Below are 24,377 nucleotides of genomic sequence, written 5' to 3'. Positions count from 1 at the left end.
GAGCGCCTATCCTGGCTCTGGTACGCCATTGAACAATAGAGTGAAGAAGCTTCCATGTGCGCGCGTGCCCATCTCCACTCCCCCTTTTTCCTCTCGCCTTCAGCGGCCGCTGCTTTTTTTTATTTTTTATTTTTTTAATTTTAGGGGGGGGGTGCCTCCGCGAGAATCTCCAGGAGCAGATTGTGGCGGGGAAAAGGAGAGAGAGGGCACCGATTTCCTCCTTCTTTCTTCGCTCCCGCCCATTCTCTCTCTCTCTTTCTATCTACAGATAGGTAGCCGTGTTGGTCTGCCAACACGTCTCACTGTCTCGTATCTGAAGAAGTGTGCATGCACACGAAAGCTCATACCAAGAACTGACTTAGTTGGTCTTTAAGGTGCTACTGGAAGGAATTTTTTTGTTTTCTCTTTCTATCTATCTCTCTCTCTCTCCCCCCCCCCCCGCTCCGAAGTCTCCGCCTTGCCATCAGCAAAGACCAAGGGCATGCTCAGTAGGAGCCAGCATCGGCTTCGGGAGCAGGCTGCGACTCTACACCACCCCCTGCCTCTCTTTCTTGCGTCAGATTAATGTTCCGGGGAGGGACGGCGTGCGTGTGGGGGGGGGGCGGTTTGAGAAGGAACCACGCGCGCTTTGCCCGGGGGAGGAGCGGAAGGGCCGCCGGGGGCGGAGGAGCGGCTTAGAACGCTGAGCTGGCCCGGTGGAACGTCGGGGCTTCTCTTTTGGAACGCTCGCACACACTTTGGAACGCTCGCGCTCTCCCGCGGCGCGGAGGCGAGGCCCGGCCGGGCTCTCCGAGGAGCAGCAGCAGCAGCAGCTCCAGGGAAACGGGCGCTGTTGTTTTGAGTCTCGCTGGCGGGGGCCTGCGGGGTTTCGGTGAGCGAATCAGCTCGGTGCCCGCCGTTCGATGGTTTGTCCCGACCGAGATGAGCCGCCCGTCCTCCGCCGGACCCAGCGCTAGCAAACCCTGCGGCAAGCAGCAGCAGCAGCAGCAGCAGCACACCCCGTCGCCGGCTGCTGCCCCTGCCGCCGCCAACGCCAACGCCGCCGTCGCCACCATCTCCGCCGCCGGGGCCGGTTCCTCCGCGGTCTCCGCCGCGGCCGCTGTGATCTCGAGCCCTGGAGGAGGCGAAGGCAGCGGCGGGCCGGTCTCGCCTCAGCACCACGAGCTGACCTCGCTTTTCGAGTGCCCGGTTTGCTTCGACTATGTGCTGCCCCCGATCCTGCAGTGCCAGGCCGGGCACCTGGTGTGCAACCAATGCCGGCAGAAGCTGAGCTGCTGCCCCACGTGCCGGGGATCCTTGACCCCCAGCATCAGGAACCTGGCCATGGAAAAAGTGGCCTCGGCCGTCCTCTTCCCTTGCAAGGTAAGGAAGGGCAGGTCGCAGGCAGCAACCGGCACAGCCGCCGGAAAGGTGGGCGGGGAGAGGGGGCTGGGTCGAGGGAAGCAGCGGGGCTCAGCGCCTGCCCTTGAAGTTGTGGTGATCCAGGTGTTATTTTAAAAGCTAGCTCTGAAATTCTCCATACCCTACTGGGAAGTATTGGGGCGAACCCCGTGAGCACACCTCCGCCTCCCACTAACTCCTCATGAGAAACATATACAAAGTGCCCTTTTTTCTGGAGAGCTGATTCTCAGAGACTGTTTTCATTTTAATGTAAGATGCACCTGCGTCTGTAATTCTGCCTCCTCCACCTTCCAAACCACTATTCCAAGCAGCCTTTAGACATAACCCCATTACTCTTCAAGCTACAGAAGAAGTGTGGGGTCTTGTACACATCCACAACAGTAAACAGTGTCCATGGTCCTCTCAGGAATGCAGATCTTTGCTTAGTTGTTATTTGTTCTGGTGCATTGTTGTCAAGAGACTGGGGCCAGAGAGCTACTGGTTTTTGCACCTGACCTGTTCCAAGCTAGTATTTCTCAGTTTCGCTCCCTAATATCTTGCAATATGGAGTATTATCCTACTTTAGTTGTAAGGATCCCTGATATAAATGTATGTGAAGAGCTTGGAGCACTTGAAAGAACACACAGACTTTAAAATCTATTATTATTATTATTATTATTGGCTCATGTCATAGTTATACCTCATCCCTGCTTACACGTGACAGTATTACACCAGAGAGTTAATGTATAATTCAAAAATAGTGGCCACTGAGGAGTGGAGCTCTAAGGGACCATAAAAGTTTGGAAATGATTTGGAAACTCTTTAGCAGTACCTGCATTAGTAAAACAGGAGGGTTTTTTTAACAGGGAGGCCAGAGATGGATAGCTCAGTCAGTCAGTAGATTCTTGACTCCCATGTAGGGAGCCTTGCCAAGTGTCTCAGTTAATTGAAACACATTGGTGCTAATGCACTCCCTGTTAGTCTGCGCTGTGCGCTAAGGGAATTGGGGCACTGGTCTAAACACGGCAGAGATGTGAGCAAACGCCCATGAAAAGTGGTATCTTTCCCTCCTCCTCCTTTCACACTTCTGACTCAACCTTAAAGGCAGAACTTGACAGAGCGAGAGACAAGTTGGGCTCTGGTGTGTTAGTTGGCAGGCATATGTGCAGGGGAGAAGGGGCAGGCCAAGGGGATGTGGGGAAGGGTGATTCCCCCCATCAACAAGTTTTTCCACCTTTTTTTTTTATTCTGCATGATTCGGTTGCAGGCAGCTGGGGAATGGAAGTGTGTGCAAAGGAGAATTGGTTGGGTGCAGAAAGGTGTACACACCTGATTCTCCTTTACAATCCAACTTCGCACGTTACCTCTGCAGAGACATCCCCCCCCCCCACATACTTTTGCTGATGAAACGTGTTTGCATCCTCTAAAATATTGAGCCGGGAGCCCAGGAACTTCCAATATTGGTATGCCCAAAGCCACAGAGCTCCTCTGCATCCAGTCAGAGGCTGGGGGTTCTGTTGATGACGTCTTTTGCTGTTGTGGAAGGGGGCAGGACTGGAGCTTAAGGGCACCTGCAACCTATACTGGGACAGCGCTGATCCTTGTGCTTATTATTAGCAAAAAAGGGTTGCAGCATATCCCTACCCTCCAAGAGGAATGCTCCTGTTCAGTATGGGATGACCCCGTTTCACTCCTAAACCGTCAGCCCTTGACCACCCAAGTTCACGATTGGAATGAGCCTAGCTAATTGCTAGTCCATATGGAAGGAACAGCATCGACATCCCACCTCTGGTGGTGGTACCATTTACAACCTTTTTCTTTTAAATGCTCCCACCCCTTTTTTCGCAATCAGTGCGAGTTTTTAGGGGGGGGAGGCTGTTTGGAAGCACCCTAACTAAGATAAAAACTGAGGGGGCAGCTGGCAGAGAGAAGAGCTGTTTCCACCCAAGCTTTCTATCAGTGCCAATCTTTAGGCCCTTGTCTCCCTTAAACTAGATATACCGGTGTCGGTTTCGCTCCCAAGGTGCAGGTTTAGGCTGATCAATATGCACTCTAAACCATTCTAAAATGACATTGACACAGATCTTAAGGTCGTGTTGATGAAAGGCAAGGCTGGAAGCGACCATGTCGCCCGCATTAACAGTCTCCTTTGGAAGGGCTCCAGTTGCAAAAGCAAAAATTAAACTTGCGGAAATAGAGAGTTGCTGCATTGAACCACTGATACTGTCATAGAGAGTTGGAAGGGACCCCAAGGGTCATCTAGTCCAACCCCTTGCAATGCAGAAATCTCAACTAAAGCATCCATGACAGATGGCCATCCAATCACTGCTTAAAAGCCTGCAAGGAAGGAGAGTCCACCACCTCCTGGGGGAGTCGGTTCCACCATAATTCAACCAGGGGTGGTTGGGTTTTTTTAGGGGAAGGGGGTGTTTAGGGAAGACAACTCCTTTCTTACACTGTTTTGGGAATGTTGCTGCATAGATGGAGATTAATTGATGATTTACTAGATGACCAAAAAATTGTGGAAAAAACAAAAAAGGCTTTGACTGATTACAGTGGTACCTCGGGTTAAGTACTTAATTCATTCCGGAGGCCCATTCTTAACCTGAAACTGTTCTTAACCTGAAGCACCACTTTAGCTAATGGGGGCTCCTGCCGCTGCCGCACGATTTCTGTTCTCAGTTCTTAACCTGAGGTATTATTTCTGGGTTAGAGGAGTCTGTAACCTGAAGCGTATGTAACCTAAAGCGTATGTAACCAGAGGTACTACTGTATAGGAAATAAACAGTCAAGGACAGACAAAATTACAGATGGTCTGGGACGCAAGTAAGGCGGTAATGAGGGGACTCTATACAACAAAACTCATATAAAAGGAAACTGAAAGAGAAAAAGAAAAAGGAGATTTTAGATGAGATTACAGAAAAGGAGAAACAATTGTCAAACAAAGCCAATAAAGAGGCAGTGAAACAGGCAATCAAAACTTTACAAACTCAGTACTCAATGATAGTTAATGGGGAAATCAGCTGGAAAATAAAGAGAGTAAAACAAAAATATTTTGAGCATGCAAACAAACCAGGGAAATTCCTAGCTTGGCAGTTAAGGAAAAGTGAACAGAGGAACTCCATAAATAAAATTACTCTAAATGGAAAGATCACAGATAAGTTGAAAGAAATAAGGGAATGGTGCTGCAAAAGAACACCTAGTTCTTAGATTTGAGGGACGCCGTCATAGAGTGCGCTTACAGAAGGCACCAGGTCCAGTCCTGGGATTTCAGGTAGCAGCAGGGCTGGGATAAAACCCACCCTGGAGACTTGCCGCCAGTCAGGAGAAGTCCGTCCGGGACAAAGAGGGGCCAAATGGTCTGGCGGAGTAGCTGACAGCGTGGCCTGAACATCGCAGGATGCCAACTTGATACCAAGTCAGACCGTTGGTTTATTAGTTCGACACATCGGCCTTCCTCATCGGGGGGGCGCTCCAGGTGTTGTACTACGACTTTCATCATCCCTGAATGTTTGTTATCATGACTGGGGCTGATGGGAGTTGTAATCGGAAGCATCATGGGGGGATACAGCTTGTGGGAGGCTGGTGACAGTGTTGAGCTAGGTGTAACAAGGATGGGAGATGGGGTAAAGCAATGCGGAGGTTGGTACATATAAAGTTGTGTCCTGTTGTGTTAGGTTGGTCTACACTGTGTGGCTGTGGCATTCCAGTTTTCAACAGGGGACTTCCACTCGCCCTGTCCAGAAATGGCAGATATCTTGAACCTCAGATTTTTCCCACATTAAGCATGTCCTCTGCCACTGAATTTGGGGCCTTCCTCATTAGCGTGTGACCTACCAAGCCAAACATATCCCATCAGGCATCTGGTGTAACCTTCCAAGTGTCCCAACAACTCTGCTGCTTTGCAGTAACAGCGGCAAAATCCGGAGGTTTATTGCCTTCCTATTGGACCACCGTTCATGTCTTGTAGGCTACGTTTGGTAAAGCGGATCTCAAGTTGCTCAGAACAAGTGCTCGCAGTTCAGAGTTTTGAATTTAGATTCCACACAGAGAAACAAATGGTAATCACGAAACTGTAGTTGAAGACCAGTATTAGATTAAAACATGGTAGGCTTCCCTGTGGAAGTCACTAAAACCTGCAGGTTTGAAATGTGCTTTCTCCAGAATCAGCATATTGCATGGAGAATCTCCACATCATCGTAAGCCACCTATGCTATGTGACTGCAATGAAGCCATGCTATATACATAATGATTCCCAAATATTACATAAATAGAATGTAAAATTCCCAGAAAGTTTGAAAGGGAAAAACTTCTTTTTCTGGGGGCAGGGGAATGGAAATGAAAAGCTATGCAATACTTATTTTCTTTTCTAACCCAAACCTTTTACAGTTTTGGCAGCATTAAATGCATAGTTCATAAATAGTTAGCATGTAAAATTGGTGTGTTCTTGAAATTTGCAGAGCAGTGCTATGTGTTTACATGGAAGTGATACCTGCTCTATTTAGAGAAGTTTACTGCCTGGTAAGCACACATATAAATGCTGCCTCAAAACTAGAATTGCCTTAGTTTGGGTAGGAGAGTGTGTATGTCACAGTTGTTTCAAGGGGCAAGGTTGGCCACAAAAGTGGGGTCAGCTCATAAGGGCAGCAGGTGCATGAATCCTTTTTTTCTTTTTTCTTTTCCAAAACTTAGATCAAAGGTCACCAGGAGAGGATCCATTGTAGCAGTAGAAATGTATGCAGTACATAGTGGAACCTGGACATCTGGGAGTTAAGAGCCTGGAGCTATAGTCCTATGCCCACTTACCTAGGGGTAAGCCCCATGGGACACAACAGGACTTACTTCTGGTCAAAATGCATAGGGCTGCACTGAAAGTTAGGTGTCATACAGGGTTGATTGGCATAACCTGGGGACACTTCATACATTGTGTAGTTGATTTGCGCACCTTACAAATGCAGCATTGTGAGACATGCTAGAGTACATATTTTGTTTTATCTATATTTTGTTGAAGGGAAAAATCCAAGCCCATGGTCCACCAGAGGTGAGGAGAGTTGGGAATAGGCAGGTCTCAGGCTGAGCCTGGGTTCAGTTGGAACTGAGTCTTGCATCCTGGCTCGGCTGAAGATATGCCATCAAAAATGGGGGGGGGGAATAGAATAAAAATCAAAGCACTACCATTCTACCTTATCTTGGGGCTCAGTCATAGCCGTCTGAGCTGAGGCTGGGTTAAGTCCTGAAAAAGGGCCATTCTAGAGGTTTGGGGGGGGGGGTAGTCATGATGGGGCAGGGGAGACTTCTGTTCCAAACATGACCTAGCAACCCATCAGAAGTTAACACTGGCCAAAAGGGTGGCACAAGTCAAACTGATTTAAAGGCTTGTTTCCCCTCTGCCAGACTCTGGCCAGTTCAAATGGCAGCAGAGGCAGCTTTAGGTGACCGGTGCCACACTGCAGGAAGCACCACAACAATTATGCAGAACGGAGCGTGAGAGGCAGGCGGGGTGTTTGTGTCAGTTTTCAGCATCACACAGGGTGCTGCTGAAATTTTGGAGCCCAAAGTCTGCCGCTGCTGGTGATCAAAGATTGGAATAGGGGTATGTTACACCAACATAATTTACCCCAGCATCCATTATTCCGGCTTCCTTTATTTCGGATCACTCTGCCTTTCCATCAGTGGTTTCAGGATGGTTTTTAAACACTAAATAAGTAAAACAATGGCACAGGCATACAAAGCAACCAGCAGACAAGAGTGTGCTTGAAGTCAGAGAGTAAGACAATAGAAATGTTCTAAAATGCCTAACTTAATGAAGAAGTGTTTGTGTGATGCCTTTAGCGACAGTGAAGTTGGCAAGGTATTTCATAGGTGCCAAAAAAGGTTTGTCCTTCGCTTTGCACCAGAACAGCCTTGGTTGCCCCGAGTGACGACTTCTATCTGGGAAGAGATGAGAGAAGTACAACCTTGTTGGTTTTGCTTTCATTGGTTTTTGAGAACGTTGACCGTGGAGTTCTTCTGCAGTGACCCAGGGAGTTGGTAGTTGAAGGTATTGTGTTTCAGTGGTTGCACTGCTATTGGCAAGGTTGCATCCAGAAAGCAGTACAAGGAGATGGTTGCTCAGCAACGTGGCTGTGGGGGTCCCAGAAAAGGTCTGGTCTGTCTCCTGTGCTGTTTGGCATCTATCTGAAATTCATGGGATCTTGGGATTTGGAGCATGGTGCCATCTGAGTCAGGAGAAACTCTGAAGGTGTCTGGAGGCAGTGAAGGGCTGGGTGGGAGCTAATAAACTCAGGATGAATTCTGATAAGATGTAAGTACTGTGGGTGGGGGGGTGGGGGGAAGGTGCTTCCCATGTCTGGGAATTATGTGTAGAACCTGTTTTGGGAGGGGTTCCACTCCCTCTGAAGGAACAAGTTCATAGTCTGGGTGTATACTCCTGGATTCCAGCCTCAAATGGCTTCTGTGGCTGGAAGTGTTTATGTCCAACTTCAGCGAATTCACTAGCTATGGCCATTCCTAGATTGGGATAGCCTGGTCTCAGTTGTCCACACCCCCATCACCTTCTGCCTAGAATACTGTCATGCGCTGTATGTGGGGCTGTGTGGAAATTGTCAGACTATACAGCAGGTTAAATGGAAGTGATAAGAAAGAAAGAAATAGAATAAAAATCAAGGCACTAAAGTCATGTCAACATCGTCCAGGTCTAGCAAGTCAACAACCTTCAAACAGAAAAAGGGTATCTTAGCACATGACTAGTCAGTGGCCTGACCTTTCTAGCCGGTTGCTGTTAAAGGTCAACAGAAGTACATTTAATGCAGGCTTTTCCTGTTCTGAGAGAATTACCATGGAAACGATAGGTGACCAGGAAGTATTATAATGTGGGTTGTCATCTGATGACGAAATTGTGTTTAATCATCTAGAATCATAGAATCATAGAGTTGGAAGAGACCACAAGGGCCATCGAGTCCAACCCCCTGCCAAGCAGGAAACACCATCAGAGCACTCCTGACATATGGTTGTCAAGCCTCTGCTTAAAGACCTCCAAAGAAGGAGACTCCACCACACTCCTTGGCAGCAAATTCCACTGTCGAACAGCTCTTACTGTCAGGAAGTTCTTCCTAATGTTTAGGTGGAATCTTTTTTCTTGTAGTTTGGATCCATTGCTCCGTGTCCGCTTCTCTGGAGCAGCAGAAAACAACCTTTCTCCCTCCTCTATGTGACATCCTTTTATATATTTGAACATGGCTATCATATCACCCCTTAACCTCCTCTTCTCCAGGCTAAACATGCCCAGCTCCCTTAGCCGTTCTTCATAAGGCATCGTTTCCAGGCCTTTGACCATTTTGGTTGCCCTCCTCTGGACACGTTCCAGTTTGTCAGTGTCCTTCTTGAACTGTGGTGCCCAGAACTGGACACAGTACTCCAGGTGAGGTCTGACCAGAGCAGAATACAGTGGCACTATTACTTCCCTTGATCTAGATGCTATACTCCTATTGATGCAGCCCAGAATTGCATTGGCTTTTTTAGCTGCCGTGTCACACTGTTGGCTCATGTCAAGTTTGTGGTCAACCAAGACTCCTAGATCCTTTTCACATGTACTGCTCTCAAGCCAGGTGTCACCCATCTTGTATTTGTGCCTCTCATTTTTTTTGCCCAAGTGCAATACTTTACATTTCTCCCTATTAAAATTCATCTTGTTTGTTTGGGCCCAGTTCTCTAATCTGTCAAGGTCGTTTTGAAGTGTGATCCTGTCCTCTGGGGTGTTAGCCACCCCTCCCAGTTTGGTGTCATCTGCAAATTTGATCAGGATGCCCTTGAGTCCATCATCCAAGTCGTTGATAAAGATGTTGAATAAGACTGGGCCCAAGACAGAACCCTGTGGCACCCCACTAGTCACTCTTCTCCAGGATGAAGAGGAATCTAGTCTGGAGATGGGCAGTTTCAGGACTTTGGGCCAATGTGGCCCTCCAGGCTTTTATGGGTTCTCTGTCTGGCCCTTGGGGGCCTTCACAGGCCACACACCCACACCCTGAGCCGCCCCAGCCCTACTCTGAATCCTCCTTTGCCTGCCAGGAATGTGCCCTTGAACTCTGAGAATGTCCTTTGCCTGAATGGAAGACTGAGATGTTAGGTATTCCCATGAGGGCAAGGGCACAGCACTTTGCAAGGCCCAATGGCCTGTGGGCCAGATTGCCCATGACTGGTCTACACTGCAGGATTTTAGACACAGGCAGGCAATGCTACATAGAGATGCTGTCTGGAAAGGACACGTTCTCTCACTGAGCTGTGCTCCATATGCACCAGAAACATTTCCTTAGGAAATGGAGCCTCTAGCTATACAGTTTCAGATCCATAGGAAGCTGCTTATACCAGGTCTGGCTGTTTGTCCTTGTGGGCTGGCTGGCATTGTCTACTCATGACTGACAGTAGCTGTCCAAGGTAGCAGTTGGGGATCCTTCCTGATCTTTTTAACAGACAGTGATAGGTACCAAACCTGGGACAGTTATCATGTATAGCATGTGCAATGTCACTCAGGTGTGGTTCCTCCCCACTTTTTCAGCACAGCAGTGGCTTTTTGAGAGAGTCAGAGCTGGCATGGGATAGAAGCATCCTTCCTTGCTTCTTCCACTCTTACCGAGATCACTGCCATCTGCTGGAAGGTTTGCAAAATATAATAATAAACAAATGCTTTGGTTTTTTGCATCTTTTGCAAAACCTGTTTGGCCAGAGATGGCAGTGGGAGGAAATAAACAAGAACATTCGTAGTGGTGTCTTCATTGTTGCCACCTTCAGCTGTCTGAGTGTATTGTCTGCCTTCAGCCTACCTGAGCACAAGGACAGGGAATGGGCCCATCTCTGTTTAGCATAGTAATTAGGATTTAGCATGCTATGGGAGGCACCCATCTTCAAGATAAGCATCATCTCTTACCCCAGCTCCTGCCTGGGCCAGCTCTATAGAAGTGCTGTCCCAGGAATCAACACCACCACAAAGGGTGGGGGAAGAAACTTTAAAACAATTAAAGATACCAATCAATTGATTTTCAGGATGCTACCTTAATTGTGTTTGAACTCTACTGTAAGGGTTGCCTTTGCAATTTAATTGTCATTGCTCCTATGATAGGGGAATATTATCATCTGTGATTATGGGGAGGCTTTGCTAATCCAAAACAAGCAACCGCAGGTTTGTTTGGCAGCTGGAAGGGGAAATTGCTTAATGGATTTCTCTTTCCCCCACCCCTCCAACATGTAAACAAATGGGCACAGTCCATTTCCCACTGAAATCGATGGCAAAGCTGCTATTGATTTTAATGGGCTGTACAGTAGTGTCTTGGTTTTGTTCCAAGAATGGGTGGCATGAGTGATAGCTAGGGTGAGAGGGAGGAATAGAGGGCATGAAAAAGAAAAGTTTTCCAATGACAGTTCAAGTGTTACTCAGAAGTAAGCCCTGGTGACTTCAGTGGGGCTTACTCCCAGGTAGAGTGGGTTAGCGTGGCAGCCTAAGTAACTTCGTGGTAGTGCAAAACTAACCTGCTTGACCAGGGGTGGGCAACCTAAGGCCCGGGGGCCAGATCCGGCCCAATCGCCTTCTTAATCAGCATGTTTTTACATGAGTAGAATGCGTCCTTTTAAATGCATCTCTGGGTTATTTGTGGGGCCTGCCTAGTGTTTTTACATGAGTAGAATGTGTGCTTTTATTTAAAACGCGGTGCATAGGAATTCGTTCTTCCCCCCCCAAAAAAATATAGTCCAGCCCCCCACATGGTCTGAGGGACGGTGGACCGGCCCATGGCTGAAAAAGGTTGCTGACCCCTATGCTTGACTAATCCTCTTTTCACACAAACAGTGCCTTTGCTGGATTATGTCGTCCCCCCCCCCCCCCAGTGTCTAAGATTTCTGCAGAGTTGCTTGCACAGTGCTGAGAAGAGGGCAGTTATTAGATTATTCATTCATCGAAGATCTGGGTTAGCGACTGGATTGGCCAGAATTGTTACCCGCCCTGTTCCTCTGACCTAGAGGAATGTGCAGAATTGGTATAGCCAGTGTTATTTGACTTCTGGCTAAGTTAGGGATGGAATTGGCCGCTTTGCTTTCTCTCCCATGCTTTTCAATTTGTCCCACTCCTCACCATTTCCGCTCCTGCTACAGTGGTACCTCTACTTACGGACACGTTCCATTCCGGGGTGCCGTTCGCACCACGAAAAGTCCGTAAGTAGTGCGCCGCTTCTGCACATGTGCGTGACGCAATAGAGCGCTCCTGCGCAAAGCGCATAGAACGCTTCTGTGCACGCAGCAAAACCCGGAAGTATACACTTCTGGGTTTGCCGCATTTGCAACCCGAAAATCCACAACATGAACCTAACGCAACTAGAGGTATGACTGTACTCGGGGAAAAGTGGGCTCCTTTCTTCCTTCCTAGAGTGACAGCTTTCATGTTGACAGAGAGTATGGAACAGAAGGCTTTGATTATCCTCTCTGCAAATTCCTTCATATTGTGGCAAACCACTGACGTCTGATACTTAGTGGTATTGTCTGTAAAATGGGTATATTATTGCTCTTCACGAGTGTGATAGTGTCTCATACTAAGCTTCCTGACAGTTTGTTGGTTGTTATTAATATTTCTCTGTAATCTCCAAATTCTGCTTTTGGAGAATAGGAAGGGAAGGGGAAAGATGTCAACTTCTCTTAAGAACTGGTTCAAAGGTGACTGGCCTGGGGACAACTACTCAATGTATTAGGCAGCTTTAAATATTTAGAGAAGACATTTGCATGGTTTATGGCAAGTAGACATTTACTAGCGGGCTGTTGTCTTGTTAGGAGCTGAGGTCATGAGAGACCTGATGGTGGCCAATTCTTTAAATAGCAGAAATGCACATGCTGTGTGTGCTTTTAATCCCAGTCACTAGTAGCCTCGCTTCATTAATTTTTTCCCTTTCTCCGAGCATACTATTTTACTTTGTTGGTCTCAGTGATGCAAAGCTAGTTCACCTTTTGTTCCTCTCAAAATAATATCAAAATGAATCAATAGCTTGCTGCTTCCCTGCCTCTGACTAGCCATTGTCTGACTGCATTAATAGATGCTTGCGCCTGTTTTATAATGATCAAATAAGACTTAAAAGGTATGATAAGAGGCAGGATCAAGGTTTGTTTTCTAGAATCGCTGATGACAAATATGATGGGGAGGGACGGGAACCAGTTCTATTTTTAGTTCTTTGATTGATTTTAATGAATGAGTTGGGAACAAGCCTGGGGCTGTTAATTACAAGGCTGGGGTTTGGGTTCTTTAGAATGGAGTTTGCTAGGTAGGTAATATTTGGAGCGAGAACCCGGATTGCAGCAGACCATGTTGGTAAGGAATTGCACTGCTTTTGCAAGAATCAGGTGGTGTTGCTTAAGAGCATCAGAGAATACAAATGAAATAGTAGTCTGCCCTGATTGTCCCAGCTAGAGCCGGGCGATATCAGCTTTTCAACATTGCGGTGTGTTGCCAGCCAAACATCACAGTTTGGTGATGTACCATGACGTTGAAAAAGCAAGCTGCATTGGCCTCTGCCCGCGAGGCACCTGGTGAAACTTCCCCAGCTCTCATCTCAGGAACTGAGGCCATTTCACCCAGGTGCACACAGGCTGGGACAACGCAGCTTGTTTGGCTCCCCTTCCCCAGCTGAGGCAGCCCCAGCCCTCCCCCTGCTCACAGGCAAGCAGGCAGAGCATCGCTGCTGGCTGTGGGAGCGCTAACCACGTTGAGCAGTTTCACGGAGCCCCCAGCCCACTGCTGGCTTGCAGAAGCCAGTGCAGGGCTGGGGGCTCCTTTAACTGCTCAACTGAGGTAAGGGCAGCTGCATACAGTGGTACCTTGGGTTACATATGCTTTAGGTTACAGACTCCACTAACCCAGAAATAGTACCTTGGGTTAAGAACTTTGCTTCAGGATGAGACCAGAAATCGCGCGGTGGCCGTGTGGCAGCAGTTGTTGGCCCCATAAGCTAAAGTGGTACCTCAAGTTAAGAACGGACCTCCAGAACGAATTAAGTACATAACCAGAGGTACCACTGTACTCAGTCAAGCAGTTTAAAGATGCAGAAGGTGGAACAAGCTGTACAGTGGTACCTTGGGTTACATACGCTTCAGGTTACAGTCGCTTCAGGTTACAGACTCTGCTAATCCAGAAATAGTACCTCAGGTTAAGAACTTTGCTTCAGGATGAGAACAGGAATCGTGCAGCGGCAGCAGGAGGCCCCATTAGCTAAAGTGGTACCTCAGGTTAAGAACAATCTCAGGTTAAGAACGGACCTCCAGAACGAATTAAGTTCTTAACCTGAGGTAGCACTGTATTGGCGCCCAGGTTGTTCTCCCTCTGCATCTATGAGGGCAGAGAGTGATGGTGGTTTCACTCAGGGATATGTCGCTGGTGAGACTGCCACCGCTCCCGAGTCCCTCTGCTAACAGCGCCACTGGAGGAAGGAACTCTAGCGGATGCTGCTAGCAGAGGGACCCGGGAGCGGTGGCGGGTTCACCAGCGATATACCGCTGAGTGAAGCTGACACTACGGTCTGCTCCTCATACTGGTGCTGGGTGATGTATTGATATAACCCCCAGGCCTAGTCCCAGCATGTGCTGACTGCAGCGGCTCCTGGAAAGCCAAAATGACTCATTCTTCGTCTTCATCTGGGGGGCTTTGTTGTTAGTCCTTTTGTGTACTTGGCTTGGAGGGGGGATGCCGCCACCTTGCAGTGTCTGGTGTCAGGCTAGGACTGAGGAGACCCGCGGTCGGATCCCACGAAGCCCACTGTGTGACCTTGAGCCAGTCACCATTTCTCTGCCTAACCTACCTTACAGGGAGGGTTGTTGTGACGACAAAATGTGGGAGAATTTGCGCTAGCAAAAAACACCTCGGAGGAAAGATGGGATTGCAATCACACCAACTTTTTTCTTATTTTCCACAATCCATATAAATTATATTTGCCTATATATCTAGACTTCTGCTTTAGTTCAGATTTGCTTTACTGATCTTGGGTGATGATCTTCATAGTTCAGTGGACAGAGTCTTTATAAAGCTACAGTTGTTGTTGTTGTTGTTGTTGTTAAAATTTGCATACCATCCTATACCCATAGATCTCAGGGCGGTTCACTACATAAAACCACAGTATAAAAAACAGAACATACATAATAAAAACAACCCAATAATCCCCTTTCACAACACATTTTTAAAGGGCATTGATGTCAATTAGCCAAAGAGGTATTTATTATTTACAGTTCTACACTAATAAATATTATTTATTAGTATTTACAGTTGTGTCCCTGTACAACTCTGAAGCCACTGGCTCTTTTATCCTAATCTGCCACACAATGTGGGTGCCTCTTAGGAACAAGACTGGAATACAGTATAGCAGATCATAGTGGAAATACCTGAATTTCCACTGTTCAAGCAAACACAGCTGTCATCTATCTACACCTGGCCTTCATGCGAGAGAATTGCATGGAGCACCCATGTCATAGATGACGTTATCAGCAAGGTGGAGGGAGGAATAAAGAATGCTCTGCAAAACCCAAGACTCTTGTTGATGGTAAATGAGTGTTCAGATTGGACTACAGACACTCCCATTTGTCCAGGTGCAACCTGAATACTTACTCCCCTTATACATATGGAGGCTGCAGTTAGGTATGGAGGCATCAGCTTATGTCATCTTTACGCGTTTGTTTCGTTTCCATATTAATGGGCATATTTCTTTTTTAAAAATTGGAAAAGTACTTAGGAGGTGGTTTGGGGGCTGCCTATTAATACATACTGTATTTTTTTGTGTATAAAACTAGGGGTTTTTTTAACCAAAAAATTAGGTTTACAGTTGGGGCTCATCTTATACACAGTTAGTGCTGAGGGATGTTTTCTTAATTTGGACTCTCCCAAAATAGGGGGCGTCTTATAGATGGTAAAATACGGTATTTTTATATTGTTTTACAGGTAATAACTACTCCGAACAGCTGGAAACTTTGCTGCTGGCATTCAAAATGTGGCTGGATAAGCCTGAGAGTGTTGGGATGGGATGAAACAACATTCCTCCTAGGAATATTGTATATAGGAAAACAAGATTGCTGACCCAAGATTGCTGACCCCATAGCATCCTCACTGAGATATTGTGAAGGATGTGTTGCAACCACCTTTTTCTGTATAGTCTTCATGGCGCATTTCTGGCCCTGTTTTGAATGCGCATAGCACCCACTGCAGCCGCCACCAGGCTTTTTAGCTGCTTGAAAAAGATACAGTGGTCATAGCCTTCCTGTGCCTATGCTATTCCATTTCGGCATTGGCTGCAATTGATTTTGGTCTTCCTTTTTATTGTTGGCCACTGCTTATTCCTGATGCTGCCTTTGATCTGACATTTGCCCATCTACTTCTTAGCACTTCCTCTGTGGCTGGAGTTTACCATGTGGCTTGAATACTGTATCGTAGGTTAGCCAGTTTAGTGCTCTCCCATAATTCCTGGCCATTGGCCAAGCTGGGTAAGGCTGATGGGATTTGGGAGTCCAAGAATATATGGAGGGTACCCATTGCACTTGCGGCCCCAGTCTATGACTCCTCCATTGGATCTTTGCTTAGATTGTTGATGGCTGTGCAGGACCTTCTCCTTAGTTCTGATTCTGAACTTGCCACTGACTCCTGAGTCCTGGTACTTTTCCCCCTCCTCTTCGATCTTTTCTGTTCTTCATCCACTCGGTCTCTGAGCAGCGGCTTGGGCTTGCCCAGATCTGCTGATTATTGCTATTGTTCGCCAGGTGCAGATTGTTCCAATCTATTGTTAGCTTTAACTGAAAATTTTCTTCAGTGAGAGGGGGAACTACCTAGAAGATTATGAATGGCTGGGACTTGTTTCTTTAGTGTGTGTTTTTTCCTCCTTTCCTTTTTAAAAATAACTTACTTTTAAACTGCAATGCAAAATACAAAGCCACAGTATTGTAACACACTGTAAGGTGGCAAAAGCAGAAACTTAGAAAAGTCTAGCAGCGATCGTGCTTAATTTCCCACCAACCAAAATGAAGCATCTTAAAAATTAAAATCAGATTGCATTGCTCAGAGAAACCCTTTTAATAATTTCAATCTAAACATTTATGTGATGTTAGTTGTATCTGCTCCGAAAATAGTGTTTCTTTTTTCTTTTTAAGGAAATGGTGTCTTGGCTTGATTGCAAATTCCAATGCTACAAACACAATTTGGAGAATCAGGCATCCCCATTATTTCTCACAAATGCAGATTCCCTCATCCATTTCCGGACGTGTTCTCAATCAGCTTTCCTGAACCTGGTTCCTTCCAGATGTTCTGGACTGCAGCTCCTTTTAGCCCCACCAAAGACAGCTCTGTGAAGGGCACCAGGTTGGGGAAGGCTGTTCTAAACATACTTTGCCTTCAATTCCAAATTCATGCAAACTTTAGTTAGTGCTGACCAGGAGTTAACTACAAACTATAGTTTGCAGTCCGTCTTCAAAGCAGCTCCCTGTTAACCTTACTAGGTAAAGGTAAAGGTAAAGGACCCCTGACAGTTAAGTCCAGTCACGAACGACTCTGGGGTTGCGGCGCTCATCTCGCTTTACTGGCCGAGGGAGCCGGCGTTTGTCTGCAGACAGTTTTTCCGGGTCATGTGGCCAGCATGACTAAGCCGCTTCTGGCGAAACCAGAGCAGCGCACGGAAACGCCGTTGGCAGGAGCTGGGACCGAGCAACGGGAGCTCACCCTGTTGTGGGGATTCAAACCGCCGACCTTCCGATCAGCAAGCCCTAGGCTCAGTGGTTTAGACCACAGCGCCACCCGCGTCCCTTAACCTTAATAGACTTGCTCAAAAAGCGTATATACATGTGCTCACTTTGCACGGTTCTGCTTCCAGCAGTTCAGTTTTCCTCTGGTTTCCGATATTTCACCAGCCATTTTTGCTGACACTTAGTAAGCGTCTGGCCCTTTGTAGCTGTGATGGGAACCTGGAAATTCTCTTTGGTCGAAATGCTCACGGTAACTGGATTCTGCAAATGGAAAATCTTTGCTTGCAGGGTGCAGTCCTGCCGTGTGCTCAGACCTAAGAGAGTTAACTGCCAGAGACAACTTCTGCATTTTAGAACCGATAGCAAAACCGTAGTGTAAGGGAACAGTATTTCACAAATGCAAAACTAATAATATAAGCAAGCAATTAGCTATGTGCCCAGCTCAGCATGTGCTGACCTATACAGCTGCTGAGACTGCAGTTAACGCTGATTGCCGGGGGTGGCGCGGCGCGGCTTACGATGCATCTCGGAGGGAAACTTGGAATAATTGAAAAGAGCCAAGTTGGTGAAATAGATCATAGATGTTAACAGGATCTAAAGCTTTCCACCTTCAACTTTGGGGGGCTTCGGAGCTAGTTTCGGTAACAAGGTTTTTGTATCCAGCTGCCAGCAGGACAGGGATTCATGTGAGATGCAAGGTCCTGTCTTGTACTTATTACCCCCCTTGGCATTTTCCAGTGAGATCTGGGCTAGGTCAAGGCATTTGCCCACCTCCAAACGATTTTGCCTTGCAATCCAAGAGCTGCACCCCAGAATAGTTAGTGGTATCAGGGGGTGGGATGTGTCCTCAGTGACACTGACCGTGATTAAGGGGCCTCACTTATGCCCCTAAAACACTGTATCTCTAAATGTGGGCTCCTGCATTGCTTGTGCAAATAGGCCAGGTGTGGGTGATATAATCACAAACTTCCCATTCTTCTCTTCTATGCCCAGAAAAAAACACTAGTAATGTTTATGTGTTATGATATAAGGTAGTTCAAAGTAAAGTTTCCAGCGCACAGCTTTTTAGAGATGTGTTGTGGACGTACCCAAAAGAAATGAGAGACTTCCACAATAAAACATTGGCTGTTATGCATATTTTAGAAGCAGCCAGGCATAAATGGGGCAAGAATGAACATGTCCCTGGGTACCATTGAACTAATGTGCTGGGTTCTTGGTTTCTGCTGCTCGAATGCTCCCCACCTTTGTGTAAGAGGGTTGGCACCATTTCAAATGCTGCTTGCTTTGCTGTCTGGCTGTGGCAGATGCAAGAATGCGCAGAAATTTTGCCCGCCCCCAGAAATGTAAATGTGCCCTCAGAGGCAACTCTTGTCCATGTCCCAAGCACACGGACCTGTTCATTTCTACTTCGTATTTCTCCCGCCCTCCTCCCCCCAAGTTATATGGAGATGCTGTGATTCTCTTCTCTCATCACCCCGACACCGGTGTCTCCCAAGAAAACCACAGCCCACAAACTCTTAATGGGCCCCTTGGTTTGTTTGGTCTCTAACCTAAAAGGTCTTTTCTCCTGGGCTGAGCTGTCTAGACATCTTTATCTAGATCAAGCCTTCTATGCAGATGAGTCACGTCACAATCACTGCCACAATTACCCGCTGCAATAATGAATTGATAAAGGGTGTGACATCAAAGCAGGTCGTTTCAGTTGTGTATTATTAGCAATAGCACATTGCTGCAATACAGAAGGTTTCTGTCTGTGGTACCATCTGGCGGGCCAGGCAGGCTGCTGCAGTTTGCTGTGCTTTCATTTTTGCACATATATCGTATGTGATACCCGCCAGGTTCTCTGCAGCATGTGCCTCCCTCTCTCTGCAGGGGGACCTTACAGTGTGTGCTTCCAAAGCTCACTGACCAGGCTGTAAAAGAATCTCTTAAAACTGTTGATAAATGGGGTAGGATAAGATTTGTAATCTAGGCTGTGTGTGTGTGTGTGTCTTGGGCCAAAAGAATTGTATTCCATGGAAATTGAAACGTTATGCCCACAATACATTATTCACAAGTGGATATTCTTAAAACACTTAATTTGCATTGTTCGGATTTCCCCCTGTCACTTTACCATTTAGAAATAATGAAACTAGGGCGGAGGGGAAATCTATAAAAGAGCTGGGTGGGAGAGAGAATGGGTCGAAAGCGTCTGGAGGTGGGAAAGCCTGTTTCTCATCTGTCATCTAAATGCTAAATATTTTTTTCCATTGCAACCACGTGGTCTAGAAACTTGAAAAGTTACCTGTCTTGGCAATGATAATTTGGCCCCATAGGAGTTCCCCCGAAAGAATTCCCCAAGTCTAGTGGTTCACACAAGTCTTCTGTTTCCGTGCTTTTAACCTTTTGTACTTTGTGTAATGGGTTAAACCACAGAGCCTAGGACTTGCTGATCAGAAGGTCGGTGGTTCGAATCCCCGCACAACTTCTTATGGGTCTGTGTGTGCCTTTGAAGCTGTTGAGTTTGGGGGATTTTCTGTGCAGCAAGCAAACACTACACAAGAGCTGAGTGACATGTTCTCACCTACTGGCCGGTCCTTTCCGTGCTTTGCCATGGAGTTTGCAGCATCAAAAAATCCCATCTGCTCACCTTGTTCCAAACTGAGATGTAGCATGTTGTACACACAGGAGTGGACATCTCAGGAAATTGTCAAGAAGCAAATTAATAATAATAATAATGCCTCTCACCTTTTTGTTAACGTAGGTTAGTGTTGAGCTTTATAATATTATCCTTAGCAGCATCAGCAAAGCTAATGTGATTTTCATATATGGCACAATTACTAATGCTGTTTAGCTGACAAAGCTCAGTGGGAAGTGCTGGGGAGCAAATATGGTGCATCTGAATGTGGGATGGAATGAGAACTACTAGGTTAGAAAGAACTGGACATAATATAACATGGTATAGGAATGATAACAACAACAATAATGAGTTTATTTCAGGTGCTCAAACCACTGCACACAAACACACAAAGAGTCATCTTTACAACAACCCTGTAAGATAGGTCAGCATTATTATCCCCATATTGCAGGTGAATGCCTAGGTAAGAAAACTGACTTCCTTCAAATTCAGAATTAAAAACAGTTAACACAGATTACAGTCACAAGAATAGGCTGGGCCCTGAAAACACACATCTCAAGTGTCAGAGACCAGCGTATAGAAGTGCACCTTCAGCGCTTACCAAAAGCCAGGCTTACATCTGAGGAGAGGGAATTTGGGGGCTACCAGAAAGAATGCTCTCTTCTGGGCCACCCCCAGTGCACTGAACTTCTGAGGAAGGTGGAACTACCCAGAGGGCCACCCTCTGCTGATCTCGACACTCTCGATGATCTGCAGGGAAGGATGCAACCTTCCACATATTTAGGGCCTAAGTTGTTTAGGGTTTTAAATGCTAGTTTTAAATGCTAGCTAGTTGTTTAGGGTTTTAAATGAGGTCCAGCGCAGAGCGCCTTCTGGCAGTTCCCTCACTGCAAGAAGCCAAGTTACAGGGAACCAGGCAGAGGGCCTTCTCAGTAGTGGCACCCGCCCTGTGGAACGCACTCCCATCAAATGTCAAAGAGATAAACCTGATATTTAGAAGATATCTGAAGGCAGCTCTGTTTAGGGAAATTTTTAATGTGTGACATTTTAATGCATTTTTAATCTTTGTTGGAAGCTGCCCAGAGTGGCTGGGGAATCCCAGCCAGATGGGCAGGGTACAAATAAATTGTTGTTGTTGTTGTTTTTGTCTTAAATTGGGCCTGGAAGCGGGTTGGTAGCCAATCCTGGGAACTGTAGTTTGTTAAGGATGTGGAGAATTGTTAGGAAGCCTTTAATCCCCTCGCAGAGCTACAGTTCCCAGAGTTTTATGGGAAGAGGGATTGATGGTTAAACTGCTCTGGGCATTATAGCTCTGGGAGGGGAATGGGGGTCTCCTAACAACTCTCAGACCAGCAAGTTCAGTAACAGACACCATCACTGACCTTTCCTTAATATATCTATATTTGAGAGTGATTTATGTATCATGCCATTCAGCAAGTGAGGCTTTTAAATCTGAATTTAGGCCAAATATGTTTTTTATTTTTGAAAAGTTGACTATTGGGTGCTGCGCGCTGGACCTTGTGAAACATTTCAGAGTAGTTGTTAAAAATTAATTGCGCTCTGCGGCGCTTGTGTGAAGTTGATGGCTGTGACGGGAGTCGCTGGAGGAGCTAAATTTTTGGCAGTTGCTTTCGCCTGAGAAATCGGTAGAGTCTGTTGCTCTGTTAAACGTTTGCCATAAAAACAAATGGAGTCTTTAAACTGCCACTTATTTTGAATTAAAAACAGTTGTAATTTCATGTAATCGCACACCCACCGATATTGCAACCTTTGTTAGCAAGCGGTCTCTGCTCGTGAATTAAAATCCTAAAGTCATTCATGGCACGAGGCTCCTGCCCCCCAAACCAGCAAGCCTTGTGTGGCATTCCCTTCCTCTGTTGCACACTTTTAGACTTATGGAGGGTACCACAGATTGAGGTCAAAGTACATACATTGGAGACAGAAGGCCACAAGTTGAACCTCTAGCATATCTAGTGAAAAAGGATCAGAGGGTAGGTGGTGGGGAAACTCAAAAGGTCAGGAGAAAGCAATGCAGTTGAAATAATAATTCACAGCCTCACCTTTGTTACAAGTCTTCAACATGGCATCCAGAAATAATAATAATAATAATAATAATAATAATAATAATAATAATAATAATAATAATTTATACCCCGCCCATCTGGCTGAGTTTCCTCAGCCACTCTGGGCGGCTCCCAATCAAGTGTTAAAAACAATACAGCATTAAATATTAAAAACTTCCCTAAACAGGGCTGCCTTCAGATGTCTTTTAAAGATAAGATAGCTGCTTATTTCCTTCACATCTGAAGGGAGGGCGTTCCACAGGGCAGGCGCCACTACCGAGAAGGCCCTCTGTCTGGTTCCCTGTAATCTTGGCATTTGGTAGAGGGTAGCCATGGTTTAGACCAGCTATTGCATTCAAAAAACGCAAATGTTTGGTTTGTGCATTATAAGGCAAGATCTAGTTTTAGGGTATTTCAGTCCACTCGATTTCATCCCTGAAAACCAAAATCAAGCAGCAAGCCGCCGATTCTGCTTTATAGCCGTGCTTCCCACCCTTGATTTTATTTTTTGTCTCCTTCCAGTACGCCACGACAGGCTGCTCCCTGACACTCCACCATACAGAAAAACCGGAGCATGAAGACATTTGCGAATACCGCCCTTACTCCTGCCCGTGCCCTGGCGCCTCGTGCAAGTGGCAGGGCTCGCTGGAAGCCGTCATGTCGCACCTCATGCACGCCCACAAGAGCATCACCACCCTACAAGGGGAGGACATCGTCTTCCTCGCCACGGACATTAACTTGCCGGGGGCTGTGGACTGGGTGATGATGCAGTCCTGCTTTGGCCACCACTTCATGCTGGTTCTGGAGAAGCAGGAGAAGTACGAGGGCCACCAGCAGTTCTTTGCCATCGTCCTGCTCATCGGCACCCGCAAACAGGCAGAGAACTTTGCGTACAGGCTCGAACTGAACGGCAACCGGCGGAGGCTGACTTGGGAGGCGACCCCTCGCTCCATCCACGACGGGGTGGCAGCGGCCATTATGAACTGCGACTGCCTTGTTTTCGACACTGCCATAGCACACCTTTTTGCAGACAATGGGAACCTCGGGATCAATGTGACTATTTCTACGTGTTGTCCGTGATATTTCTATGTAATTATTGAGACCATGTTGTTGTCTTTCGTTTCACTGACTGTTTTTATTTTTATTTTTATGGTGTTCCACTGTAGCCCTCTTCAGGTGTTCCCTCACACCCTATTAACAATCGCATGAGGGGAGAACAGGGCCCCAGCCCCCTGGCACACACGTACCCTGGTCATCGCGGCACCACCATCCACATGTTCGTGTCAGGGAGGCAACTCCACATGCGCAGGCTCCCCGATGATGTGGGACCTGTGTAACTGTTAATCGTGTGAGCGGGGGATGCCCGAAGGGGACTTTAGGGTTCTTTCTTAACCGGCCGTTTTCTACCCTCATTCTCTCCTTCACTGCCACCGCCACCTGTCTGTACCGCAGAGTTTTTAAAGCACAGTTAACAGGACAGTTAAGATGATTTTATCCTGTTAATCTGAAATGAAGGGAGGATATTTGTTTATTAAAGAAATAGCATTATTTAAGGTTTTAAAAGGTGAAGGCAAATCCCTTTTCTTGACAAGCAAAACCTTTTTTAAACATAATGGAATCGGAAGAGAAGCAGCGGAATGGATTTAAAGAGGCAGTTTGCACATGCAGAATGTGGGAGGTGGACTCCTTAGGTGTTTGAGTGCATTGTGCTCCTTCAGACGGCAAGAGGGGCACTTAAAAACAACAACCCTTATAACTTCCTGTTCTAGCACAGCATCTCCCTGTTATAATAGTGTTCTCATTTGCCAGGACTTTTTAACGTCTGAGTGTGGAACCTTTTAGAAACGTGGTTTATCACCTGCAACCTGAAATGTTACTAGCTTGTTCTGCTGCATTTGTGTGTGTAGCCGCACGAATCTGCTTCTCTTGATGATCTCAGTGATTGGCCTTCTAAAAGAACAAAAGAGAGAGAAATTGGAGTACGGTAGTATCACTTTTTAGCGATGCAGGAAGTTGCTGAAGCCTTGGTGGTACACAACATGTCTCAGGCATGTTCTTTTGCACACAGCAGTTTCACATACTTAACAGGTGGTATCACTGTCATCTGGTTGGTCTTGCTGTTGCTGTTTTGTCCTTTTTCTTCCCAACAGAGTTTGTTCTCCCCCGCCATCCAAAAAAGAAAAAAGAAAGAGTTTCCATACACCTGCAAAATGTTTGACCCTCTTCATCCATCCAGTTCAGCAAGAGCTGAAGAGGCTCAACATTTTGTGGAAGCTGCTAACTTAACGTGGTGGCAAAAAACAAGATGTGTTTTGAGCAGTTTTAAAAATAGGTCCCACCTATAAATATACCAAGGATGTTTGGCGTACTTGACATTAACATTGTAAAAGCTATTTTCAAATAACACAAGGAAAAGCGATGTGCCGATTCGTCTTGTTTATGTTCTTTGCTATCTAAGTTTCCTGTTGTTGCCATATTTACTCTAGTTTTTTAAATAAATATTTTGCAAAAATAATGTCCATGGGCTGTCTGGAAAAGCATTTGCGCATCCTTCATACCTTCTTCAGCGATCCCTC

The 24,377-nt window shown here is 46.4% G+C and overlaps 1 protein-coding gene across 1 annotated transcript; it reads left to right on the top strand.

Moving 5' to 3' along the window:
- The first annotated feature begins 592 nt into the window (after positions 1-592).
- On the top strand, positions 593-24,316 carry SIAH2 (siah E3 ubiquitin protein ligase 2). The gene is made up of 2 exons (XM_081862788.1): positions 593-1,362; positions 22,324-24,316. Exons 1-2 carry the CDS (start codon positions 922-924, stop codon positions 22,879-22,881), a joined length of 999 nt encoding a protein of 332 aa, XP_081718914.1. The 5' UTR covers positions 593-921; the 3' UTR covers positions 22,882-24,316.
- The last annotated feature ends 61 nt before the right edge of the window (positions 24,317-24,377 follow it).

Source organism: Podarcis erhardii (genome assembly GCF_964252035.2).
Source record: "Podarcis erhardii genome assembly, chromosome: 5".
NCBI classification, from domain to species: Eukaryota; Metazoa; Chordata; class Lepidosauria; order Squamata; family Lacertidae; genus Podarcis; species Podarcis erhardii.
The sequence above is the reverse complement of the archived record's forward strand: the minus strand, read 5'-3'. Positions and strand labels throughout refer to the sequence as shown.